Source organism: Manacus candei, unplaced genomic scaffold, assembly GCF_025592945.1.
Source record: "Manacus candei isolate 608988 ecotype Guabito, Panama unplaced genomic scaffold, ASM2559294v1 h1tg000005l, whole genome shotgun sequence".
In the NCBI taxonomy this organism is placed as follows: Eukaryota; Metazoa; Chordata; class Aves; order Passeriformes; family Pipridae; genus Manacus; species Manacus candei.
The window spans coordinates 2903637-2916010 of NW_026138053.1; the positions used below are offsets into that span (position 1 = coordinate 2903637).

At 51.3% G+C, this 12374-nt stretch overlaps 1 protein-coding gene across 1 annotated transcript; it reads left to right on the plus strand.

Annotated features, from left to right (window-relative positions):
• Window positions 1-10388: 10388 nt before the first annotated feature.
• FOXE3 (forkhead box E3) lies at window positions 10389-11676 on the plus strand. Its single transcript, XM_051799976.1, has one exon. The coding sequence runs from the start codon at window positions 10389-10391 to the stop codon at window positions 11550-11552; it is 1164 nt and encodes a 387-aa protein (XP_051655936.1). The 3' UTR covers window positions 11553-11676.
• The last annotated feature ends 698 nt before the right edge of the window (window positions 11677-12374 follow it).

Genomic DNA, 12374 nt, shown 5'->3' on the forward strand with positions numbered 1-12374 from the left:
AAGTGTTTACTCAGCATTTGTCTCGTGGTTTATCAAAGGAATGAGGAGGAGGTGCCGACAGACCTTTTGTCCTGCTGATGTGTTATGACAATGTTCCATGAATATGCAGAATGGCAGAAGGGATTAGAGCCAGTACAATTCCCCTCCGGCGCTTTTTTTTTCTTTTTCTGCCTTTTTTTTTTTTTTTTTTTTTTTGCCTGGGATGTTCAGGGGTTTAAGAGTGACCTGCTCACAGTCAGGGCACTAAACATCAGATTTTCCTACAGATAGGGGTGTAAAAATCCCACACTTGTCCAAAGCTGTTAGCATCTGACTTGAAGGTTGGGCTGTCTTAGTCACTCGCTGCTCTTTATGAAATTTCTGCTGGCAGGAACTGCCTGGCTGAAAGCTTTGTGTTTTGGGAGACATGGAGATATTGGGGCATAATTAAAACTTGAGTCAATCAGTGACATGTGAAGCCCGGGGCCAGTGGTGATGTGACCGATGCTCTCTGCTCTGTCGCTGTTGGTGTAGCTGGCAGTGGTACCTCGCCGTGTTTTTCTGTTGCTTCCCAGAGTCCTGGTCCAGGAGTCTGGGTGTGATTCAGTAAATGGTGCTGACATCAGGCTCTCATGCTCTTCAAGTGCTGTTTTAGGTGAGCAGGTTAGTGAGTTAACCCTTGCAACACACCTCTGAGGCAGGTGATGAACATTTATCTCTGTTTTCAGTATGGGGAGACTACAATAGGATGGTGAGAGCAGACACATCGTTCCACAGCACCAGCACATTGGGTGTAAATCCAACCTTTTCTTTTGTGTTTCTGACCCTTCATCTCGAGGTAACTCTACTGAGCAGATGGGTCAGCAGCTATCGGCTGGTAATGTGTGTTTAATGTGTAACTATGCAAAGATGTCTCACATGAGAAATTAATCTCCACTGGTTTCCTACATCCCAAGAATCTTTTCTGCCCTGCTGCTTCAATGGTCTGGAGCAGAGCTCCCCAGATACATAAAGGGAATTATGACTTTGTGTCCATGTTGGGTCTCACCCTAGGAGGAAGGGTGTTGGGTGTGCTGAGCACTGGTTTGGTTCTTCTCCTGTCCAAATCAACAGATCAAAACACTGCTGAGAGCTGTAAAATCCACCTGAAATCTCCCCTACCCCAATAAGGAATTCGAAACTACCCTGTTCCACCACGTGTGGGTAAACTGATTGTCTTGACCTTTCCTAGGATGTCCTGCCTTTCTATTTGGGATTTTGGTTGCTCTGTGGAGGATCTGGAGGACATTTGGTCTGTGTCAGAATAGAGGTGGGACATAGTCAGCCCTTATCAAGCTCATGGGAATCACCCTGGCTGCGATGACCACAATAGCTGCTGTGGGGACATCCAGCGAAGGCCATCGCACGAGGGGAGAAATTGCTGTTATATACTCCTTTGCAGGGATGTTTGTGCAGCAATGCTCTGATGGTGATCAAGGGCACGAGGCTGCTCTGTTCCTGCCCCTATGGAATACATGGTGTGCAGGGCTCTGGTCTGGGTCCTGCATAGATCATCCCATGGCAGGCTTAACCTGGGGCCACCATTGCCACGGCTTTCCCCTGGCATTGGTAAGAACAGGGGAGTTTCTTCACAAGCATCAATCTGAATAAGGCCTGTGAGACCCTCTGGGGCATCGAGTTTCTGTTTGCAGAGCGAGGTGCTTGCTGAGCAGGGTGTTGGCAGGTTTGTAATTTGAGTGTATGCAGGAGAAGCAGTGAAGAGGCAGAGCCTCCTTGCGAGTCCCGGCTCTGGCAGAGAGGAGGTACTGCCTGCTGTTGTGGCTTGCTTGTTCTGCCTGCTGAAGTCCCTCTCCACCCACGTGGGGACACAATAATTAGGTTAATGAATTTTGATACGGTTATCCCAAGCCCAGCTCTTGGCTGGTGGCCCCATGACAGCAGTTGGCAATGGCTCCTGCTGACAGAGGGTGTGTGCTGCAATTTGCTCCCTGGAGAGGTTCTGGATTGGTCTTGGCTCTAGAGGAAAAGTGACTTCCTATCTCCAGAGGCCAAGGACCAGCTGGTGCTGACATCCCTTCTGTGAGGTCTGATCAGCACTGGGTTGTGTTCCTGGCAGCTGATGATGGGGGACCTGTGACACCTCAGGCTCAGTTCTTAGGCCAGCCAAATTCTTGAGACTGGATTAAAAAGAGCATTTTTTCCCTGTCTGTATTCTCTCTCCATCATCAGCAACACAGGATCTTCCTTTGACCTCTGGGGGTGCACTTGAAAGATCAGGACAACAGTTCTCTTGTTGTCCTTTGCAATCTGTTTTCCTCAGTTGTGGTGTAAGGAGTAAAGAAACCAAAACTATTAAATGGGAATTGGGAATAAATCCTTCCCACTCTGAGAAATCTGTGATGAAAATACAAGGGTTGGCAGCTCTGGGAAGGAGGCCAACCTTGGTCCCCCAGGAGGCTTACAGCACAGACATCTCACTGTTGAAATGTCCTTTCCTTCTCCTTTGCTCATCTTTTGTCCTCTGGGATTATGTTGAAGGCTGGCGGCTGCATCTGGACCCCTTTTCCCTCGGGGCAGACTAAGCAGTGGAAGAACAAGCCCATGGCAGACACCAGCCTCTGGATTTTGTGGGTCTACGAGGCAAAGCCATTAGGACTTGTTTGCAAGCAGCTAATTCTGCAGTGGAAGCTGCTGAACTCCCTGGTGGGACCTGGCATGCTGCTGGTTGCCCACCCTGGCACCTCTTACCCCTTCATCCCTGCAGTTAGGTAAATACCTCAAATGCTCAGCGTCCATGTGCTGTTCATCTGGGACTCCAGATGAACAGTTCTTTTGGCTTCCACTCTGCCTGCACGTGTTTGGGCCTCTTACAACTTCTTTTTGTTGCTGATGATTTTTTTCTTCGGGAACTTTATGGCAGGATGTAAGTTCCCAGTTCTTGGCGGTTTGAATGGAAGATGGGTTCCTAAGCTGTTCTTACAAACCTCTACCAGACTCTTTATGCTGTAAAAATGATGACCAGATCCTAGTGTGGGGTGTTTTTTTTTCCTTTCTTTTTTTGACCCGCTCCCAGGCTTGGGCCAGGTTTTCTGTGTCTCTCTCTGCCTCAGTTTCCTTCCCCGTGTGGTGGGGGACAAGCTGCCCGCTTTTGATCTTTTAGGTCTGTGAAGATATGCCATGTTTGCTGAGAGAGAGACAAGGCAGGAAAATTTGTGCAAAGTTTGTGCACTCCAAGTTTGGTGTAAATGGATAATACTGAATCACCTGATCATCTTCCAAAGAAGAGTGTGTAGTGCAGCAAACTGACTGAGAAAGGGAAGCAGCTGATGCTAAGTTTTGTCTCCTGACTTCTCTTGGGCCTGCGTAAGTCTTTATTAGCATCTGTATCTGCCCCTGTTACCTCTGGGAGACCTTCAGCTGTTGTTTTCTAGGTGATGATTTCATGCAATTTTGAAGAGGATTTCTTCCCATAGCACTAAGGGACACCACCTCCCTCCCAACCCGGCTCCCGTCGTGAAACTCTGCTGATGTATTTCATTCAACATTTATGCTGCAAGGACAAAGCATACACTTGGCCATCCCTGGGAGAGAAATTCTTCCCTTCTCTTGGCATCTCAGCATCTCAGGTCTCAGTCATATGTCACAGATGGCCTCCTCACCACTGACCCTTCTCAAGCCCATCAAATGGAGTGAGCAGAGAAAAAGGTGAGGCAATCCAGAAGTTCTGGCTGCAGTGGAAAAATAAGGATCTTCTGCACCTTCACCACAGGTTTTTCATTCAGAAAACTCCACCAGAGCCTGTTATTCACTCATTCCTGTTGACAAACTAAATGATGAAGGTTCAGTGAAAACTTAACCCGTATGGTTAAGCCATCAGCTTCATCCTACAGAATCACGATGAAAATGTTTTTTAAGCAAACAAAAACTAAATGCATGTGATAATATATGCTGTGTAACTAAAATAACATGATGTATATGGGGAAAGCTTCCAGAGATGCCAATTAGATGCCTCTGCAAAGTCAGAGAGTATTTGGATGGTGGTCCCAATGATGTCACTGGCTTGCTGCTTTGCTCCAGATGAATCAGTTGTTTATGCTCTACTTGCTATCCCCATTTAGAAACGGGCAGAATAATTTCTGACCTTTCCCCAAGGACATACTCTATTGGACATTTTTAAAGAAGGGTGCTTGAGGCTGACATCATGTGGTCTCCAGTCCTTGCTCACAGGCCCTCCTTGAGGCTGAGATGTAGTGCAGGCAGAGCTCTCTTCCATGCTCAGCTGCTATGGGAGTTCAGTGTCAGGTTTTGCACCTCTCTGCTTGGGTAACCGGGATCCAAGCCAGGTTTAAAGTCTAAATTCATCTCCCTCATCATTTATACTCAAGGTGGCACTACCAGATGGAGTTGGCCTCATTACTAACCTTCTAGATGAACCTTCAAGACCTGCTCAGCCTGCACAGTTATCAAAAGCTTCGTTTTTTTAGAGCATCATATGGACCCTTTTGGTCCAGGCTACAATGCAACTTTGAGCTGGCAACATGAAAAGAGTCAGGCCTGGGGCTGCTGGGGACCTCTCTCAAGTCCACCCCTGTGTAGTCTTGTGTCATAGCACCTGAGAGAGGGCTGTGAACAGGAAAAGTGAGCTGCAGGACACCCTTGGGAGACACAGACACAAAGGCAAAAGGCCAACAGAAAGAGGTGTTGCGAGGGACTTGAAATTCCATCAGAGAGGCCAGATTCCCCGTAATTCACACTGCTTGGAGGGTCTGGGGAGGTATGAGTGCTGGTTTTCAGGGGAACCAGCCTCCCAAGGTCATAGAGTTGCCCCAGGTATGTTTCAGACTGGCATCAACTGCTTCTCATCCAAACTGAAGCAACTCCCCAAGGGCCAGTGATGTGGTGAGGTCCTCCTGAACAGCTACTCCATGGCAAGTGATGACAGATTAACCACAAACACTCTCCCCAGACACTCAGTTCTAACAGAAACTGCCCAGGACCTGGATGCTGCTGCCTGCCTTCATCAAACACTGCTGTGATATGGAGATTCCCATCTCAGCTGGGGGATTCCAGTGTCCACACCACTTCAGAACTGGTAGATGGAAATGAATTAACAGAATGTTCGTGGACCTCCAAAATAAAGAAATGCCCGGGCTGATTCTCCCAGCCCCGAAGTAGCATCAGCCAGGGATGGTTTTGGCTGGGAGGAATGTGAGACAAATGCTGTGATTCATACTTGTCCAGTCTGATTTGAGTCTGAATCATCTCTCCCACCTTCTCACGAGGAAATGATAGGATGAACACTGGCCTGTCATAGCTGGAGACCCTTTTCCTGCACTTTGAAATCATTGCACAAAATCTTAGTCTTGGAGACACCTCTGTAGGCTAGTAAACAAGCATGTGGGCTAGGTGTGAAGATCTCTGCTCTTCTTTCCCCCAAATCACCATCTCATGCTTTCAACTCTGCATTCCCCTCCATCCTCACCATTTCAGGAGACTCTGTGTCCTACACAGACTCCATTCACCTGGTCCCACCAGCTCAAGGGGTGCCCTATACACCCTACTGATGTTAGTGCTCCCTCTGCACCAACAGGAGGGGATTCCCAGAGGTGCCTGGCTAGGCTGGGGGGATTAAAGAGTCTTTGTTTCAAAAGTATTTTAAGTGGTGAGAAGAAAAACAACCTGCCAGTCGGGCTGCAGGCAGATCAGGCTGAAGGTACAAGACAGGAGGGAAATTTTTCATGACAGAGGTGTGCTCCTGGCCTGAGGGGAGGGAAAAGGCTATTATGGTTGGAGTGAATGAAATCAGTGCTGGCAGGAGCATTAAACAGAGGAGAAAGAGAGCGGGCAGTGAGCTAGCAAGGTGGGATTTTAACCATCTGCCTGGTCTTGTTACTGGTAGCTGAAAGAGACCAGCAAATCGACAAGGAAAAGGGAAAGTTTTGCAGTGAAGTCCTTGCCTGGGAGCCCTGGTGTGTAGCACTGGGGCAGTTGGGCAGCGTTTCCTTGATTTCATTGACAAACCCAAGTCTCAGCAGGCTTCGGGGGCTGACTGGAGTGCTGTGGTGGAGACGATGTGGGCAGCAGAAAAGTCTCCTGCGTGGCAGGTAGGAAGAACTGAGTGGAGGCAGAGCTTCCCAGCGTGGGGAAGGCTTGGGATAATGTGTGGGGTCAGGGGGAGAGAAATAGTGTGGCAATGCACAAAACGCTCTGGACTGGTTTCAGTGGAAAAAAACCCCAAACTTGCCCACAAAGGTGAAGAATAGGTTACAAGTTTGTTTTTTAGGACTTTTTTTCCCTGATGTTCCCCAATTTTGGTAATTGCTTTACCTATCATTTTTGTGAAGAAATGATTTTGTCTGGACCTTACTGCACACTTGCCTACAAATACATAAGTGACTCAAAAAGTTAGTTCTCAGGAAGAATTTATTTGCTTTGGTTATCAGTTTCCTGCATCTTGAAGAAATGGAACAGCTCAGGAAGGGTGTTTAACTGTGGCTCCTTTGACCCCAGGCAGTCATTGCCTGGTGTCCTGGGCTGCTTTTTGCATGGCTGCTGATCCTGTAGCTGAGCAGCGTGGTGGCCCCACTCCTGCACGTGTGCTAGTTGGGGTTACAAGCCACAGAGTCAACCCTCCAGGTCTACTGTTTTGCTTTCATTGCTGTCCTCCACCAGATGTTCCTCCTCTGAGAGGTGGCATCCCATGAGGGAGATGTCCCAGAAGGAAAGGATTTTCCATACACACCCCCTAGCTGAAGTAACCTCGTGCAAATATGGTGAGCTCTTACATAGCTCTTCTTGGGGGTGCCAAGCAATAGGACAAGAGGCTATGGGCAGAAAATGATGCCCAGGAAGTTCCACCTGAACATGAGGAAGAACTTCTTTCCTGAGAGGTAACCACGCACTGGAACAGGTTACTCAGAGAGAGTGTGGAGTCTCCCTCACTGGAGACATTCAAGAACCATCTGGATGCAATCCTGTGCCATTTGCTCTGGGATGACCCTGCTTGAGCAGGGAGGTGGGATCGGGTGACCCACTGTGGTCCCTTCCAACCTGACCCATTCTGTGATTCTGGGGGTGATGTGATTCACCTTCTGTTGGCAAAGCCTTCCCATTGCACAGAGTAGCTGTGGTGGGAGGATCTCTCAAGGGTCTTCTGAGGGTCTCCACCTGGGAGGTTGGAGCATGGATGGATTCAGATAGTGATACACGGAGGGTGGGAATGGGCTGGAGGAAGGTACTTCTACAGCTTTCAGCCAAGGAAGTCCCTGAACGTTTGGTTGGAAATGTGACCTGGGTACCACTGGTGTAATACATACCTGGGTGCACGGGGGGCTTAAAACAGCAGCTCACTGAGGGTGCACAGCCCCGCTCCTCTGCAGTGAAGCAACTTCACCTGTGCTATAAAGTGATTTGTGTGTGCAACATTTCTAGAGGAGGCTGCAGTTCTAGTGCAAAACAGTTCAGCAGCTGGTGGTAAAAGAGCAGTTGAAATTGCTCTGCGTACTCAGTTAGGATGAACTGATGCAGAAGGCAGGAGTTGCTGGCAAAACTTACACTTGCTTAGTAAATGTGATTTATTCCCTTCTCATCACCTCACTTTAAAGAGAGATCCAGATTGTGTTTGTTTGGTAGCCATCTTTATTATTGTCTTCCAATTTTTAATAATAGATCTGGGCCAAAGAGCACCCTGAGTGAGAAAGCATATGAGGGAATCAGAGTCTGTGTGTTTTGGCCTTCCTTATTCCATGGTAAAATGCAGTTTGTTTCCTGTCTGTGTGCTCCTGACCATCTCCATCCCGCTGTTTTATCCGTCTGTCAAAGCTACTTTGACATCTGGGTCTTAACCCACTGAAGTTGAGAGTAATTTGAATGGTCCCGTCAGCTTTAAAGTAACTACTCACCAGCTGGAGTCTCAGCCAACCCCCAGCCCGAGATGGGGCCAGGGCTTCTTCTCCCACTGTGTGTAAAATGACATGAGATCAGGGCCTCAGACTATAAACACTTAAAGCCCTTGGGTTTTCAGAGCCCATTGTCCAGACGAGATGTCTCTCCCTTTGCTAGATCTGATCTCAGGTGCAGGCTGCTCCAGGTCCAGCCATACTGCTGGGTTTTCTTTTCCAACTCTTTTTCTGTTGTTTAGGCTTAAAAAAAAAAGGAAAAAAAAAAGTGAGTGATAAGTAAGGGCTATTTGATACAACGGAGAAAAGCTGTTCCTCTTTTGCACTCCATAACCCTTTTCCCTCCCAAAACTATTCTTGCCAGATCAGAATACATTACAATCCTCACATCAACATGAAAATCTCACCAGCTAATGTTTGCAAAGCTGAAGGTTTCTGTCTTCCCCAGGGGGTTAATTTTCTTTGTGCATTCTGGAGTGATCTTTAGTGACTCCATTCTTGGGCATCCATCCTGCCGTCCTCTCCAGTGAGTGGAAAAGTCAGATCCTCTGACTGAAATGAAGTAGCTGCATCCAACACTTGCTTGATTTAAATGCACACTCCAGGAGAAATGCAAATCTTCTGTTCTTTTTCCCTTGTCTCTCCCAAGGTGAACAAATAGTCCCAGCCGTGTCTTTGACTTGCTTTCCTCCCCGAAGGTCTGTGTCTTCTGTGGAGAAAGGTACCTTTCCCTAAGGCTATGTTTCACCCTTTTTCATGTCCTCTCTGTCCTCCAGCCAGCACCTACACTCTTGTTGTTACCCTAATTTGGCAGAATGAAAACTGAGGCAGTTTATTCCAGCAGCACTGCTCTGTGTCAGAACAGGACTGGACTTGCCGTGGCTCTGTTAGACCACGGTTCCCTGACTGAGCCCTGGAGAGTGGAAGAAGAGCCACAAATATCTGCAGGAAAAACAAAGCGAGGACAAAACCACATGCAGACACAAGAAGGGGAATGAATGATGGTGGGAGATAATCTGGATGGTGAACTCAAAACCAGTAGGAAATGCTTAAAGGAAAGAGCTGAAGATTCTTTTCCGAGAGACTGGGTGACTTTTTAGTTTAAAGAGGAATGAAGAAGGATGACATGACCCGATCAGGATCACCTGCTTGTCTACCTGTGGAAAAAGGCTTTCATCATGCTTTGCTACTGGAAATACTTTCACCCAAGTCACAAAGTTGAAAGTTTTAATTTTTACTCCACGCACATATGAAGGGATCTGGCACTGCATTAATGGTGTAGACATTAGACATTTCCATCTGCCTTCTCAGGACATGGACATGTAGCATCGTATAAAGCTGTGATCTGGCTACAGGAATTCCCCCCTGCTTGTCCACCCCACCCTTACACAGTAGCTCCCTTACCTGTTCTGGGCTGGGGTCTCCTTGGGCATCTGGTTTAGAGGTGATGGTCGGCAGCAACGAGTGAGGACGGTGTGAAAGCTCCCGGCTTTTTTGGTGCTGCTAAAGCAGCCAGCAGCCCCCAGCTCTGCTATCGGCACAGGGATGAGGGGCTGCGGTTCAGCCCAGCCAGCTCGCTCTGGAGCACAGGCTGAAAACTGAAGAGGTTTTCTCCAAAAAACAGTAGGGCATTCTGAGACCGGTGTCTTCCTTCAGCTTCAGACTGTCTGCAGTGATAAAGTGACTCCCACTTCCCCTGTCCAGCCTCAAAGTGCCATCCCTCTCCTGCATCCCTTGCCCACACTGCGGGAGGTACCTGCGGGCGGCCCTTGAGCTCTGGGGACCATTTCTCTTTCTCCCGGGAAAAAGAAAAACCCTTTTCCCAGGATTTCCTTACCCAGGAGGTCTCACCAGGCTGCAAAGCAACTAAATCGAGGGGCTTGGTTTCGTGGAGAATCCCTGGCTGTTGCCGGCACTGACTTGGGGCCAACTCTGAGCGCTTTCCATAGGGAAAAAAGACAACGAAATCCAAGCGCAGGAGGGGTCCCGGCGGGAGGTTACCTGCTCTACTGCTGGGGGCTGGCGGCGGCACCAAACTCGCCCCGGGCTGGCCGTCGGGACTGGTTTTGTTTGGTTTTTCTCCTGGGAGGAAACACCTCTTCCGAGGAAAGCGAAGTGCCGCGGATCAGGGCCGGGAGCGGGGCCGGCCCAGCGCTGGCCCCGGGACCCCTGGGGGAGGGACCGCTCGGGGGCACGGCTGCGGAACGAACCCCAGGAGAGGCTGGGGGATTTAGTCGTGGGAGTCGGGACCCCTCCCCGGGGACCTCCTCCTCCCGTCGGGGGAGAGGGGCCGGGCGGGCCGGCACCGCACGCCCCTCCGGGGGGGCGAACGCCCTATATATTGCCAAGCGACTCGGGACTGACCTCCCCATCGCAGGGAGCTGCCGAAGCGCCAGCCCCTTTCCCCTTCCCCTCCCTCTCCCCCCTTCCCCTCCCCTCGAGGGGGGGCTCTTTCTCCCGCCGCTCCCCCCCATTCTCCGAGGAGGAGGAGGAGGAAGGTGAGGGCCGTATATGAACGCGGCCGGCTTCCCCTGCCTGCGAGGCATGTGCACGCTGCCGGCGCCCAGCCCCGCCGCCGCGGCCAGCCCCGGCTCCCCCGGGCCGCCCCGGGGGTCTCCGCAGGCGCCGCCGGTGAAGCCGGAGCCGCGGGGCGGAGGGGGCAGCCCTGCCCCGCCGCCGCCGCCCCCCGAGGAGCCGCCGCCCCCCGCCGGGGGCCGCCGGAGGAAGCGGCCGGTGCAGCGGGGCAAACCCCCGTACTCCTACATCGCCCTCATCGCCATGGCCATCGCCAACGCCGCCGAGAGGAAGCTCACCTTGGGGGGCATCTACAAGTTCATCACCGAGCGCTTCCCCTTCTACCGGGAGAACCCAAAGAAGTGGCAGAACAGCATCCGCCACAACCTCACCCTCAACGACTGCTTCGTCAAGATCCCCCGGGAGCCCGGACATCCCGGCAAGGGCAACTACTGGACACTGGACCCGGCTGCAGAGGACATGTTTGACAACGGGAGCTTCCTGCGCCGGAGGAAGCGCTTCAAGCGCACCGACATCACCACCTACCCCGGCTACATGCAGAACTCCAGCGCCTTCACGCCCCCGCCCGCTGGCCGCCCCGCAGCACCGGCAGCACCCTACCCCAATGCCCTCTGCTCGCCTGGCTACGGCCCCCAGCTCTCCAGCACTGTCTTCCACCCCTATGCAGCCGGGGCAGCACCGCCGGCACAGCATCCCAGGATGTTCAGCATCGACAGTCTCATCAGCGGGCAGCAGGCCCTGCAGCCCTCACCGCCCTCCGAGCTGGGCCACCCATCCCTGGGTTTGCCTGGAGCTGAGTTGGCTCCCGCCTGCTCCGCCAGCAGCTCCGAGCCTTCCTGCTTCCAGGCACAGCCCGTCAGCCCCGGCTTGTTGGGCCGGGCTGGCCCCAACACCCTGGCTTACCCCTATGCCGCCTCGCCCCCTCACCTGCCTGTGGCGCAGGGCAGCTACTCGCCCAGCAGCCCGCAGCTCTACGGGGCTCCCAACAGACTGGCCCTGCCGGCCATGCGGCCTCCGGCCTGTGCCGAGCACGGCGAGCAGCTCCTGGGGCTCTCGGCGTCGCCCCTCGGCCAGTTCGGCTCCAGCAACACCTACATGAGGCAGCCCAACTTCCCTGCTGGCCTGGAGCGGTACATGTGATGGGCTTGAGGGGGCTTGGCTGGACATCCCCAGGCTCCCAGGAGCATCTCTGGACAAGTGGACTTCTCCCTGCTGTGGGGGCCGGCTGGGGTAGAGTCAGGGCTCCCTGGCCTCTGGCTGTGTGTGGACACAGGTGTGGGAGAACTCAACTCCTCTCCTCCTCAGCTTATTTTGGAGTGGAGGCAAGGTGATCTATTTTTCTGCCCCACTTCTGACTGCATCTGCCAGGCAGGGCTCCCCACGCTTACCCTTCTGCACAGCCTGGCCCCGGGGATGCCATCTGCAGCAGTGCACCCCCAGGGTGAGGAGGAGCACAGCCAGGAGGTGGGTGCACAGTGTAAGGTGCAGGAACCCTCACAAATGGGCTTTCTCCTCTCTGCCCCCGGTGCCTTCTGTGTAACTGGAATGGAAGTTATCCAAAAATCCCACTAAACAAGTTCACTGGATTTTAAATGAATATTTAAGATGTTTATCGTTTTCTTTCCCTGTAGGAAAAGAAATCCCAACTTGACTACTTCTTTTTACTATTTTTAAAAATTACCTCTATTGTTAGAAAGGACTTTTTTAAAATAAAGCTTTTTCTTCCAACATGACCAGTGCTGCTGTTCCTCTGGCTCTGGATGGATTTTGGCAAGAGGAAATTATAGTCTTGTAACTGGTGGGAAATGGACTCGTGCTGCTGTTGTGACACTGCCACGTCTTACATTTTTAGTGACACTTTCCAAAGCTCTCTATTTTATTATGATTTTCTTAAAACTGACCGGTAACTCCTGTAAGGTTTGCCTATGCGGCTCTTACTGGACTTGATGATTTCCATTTGCG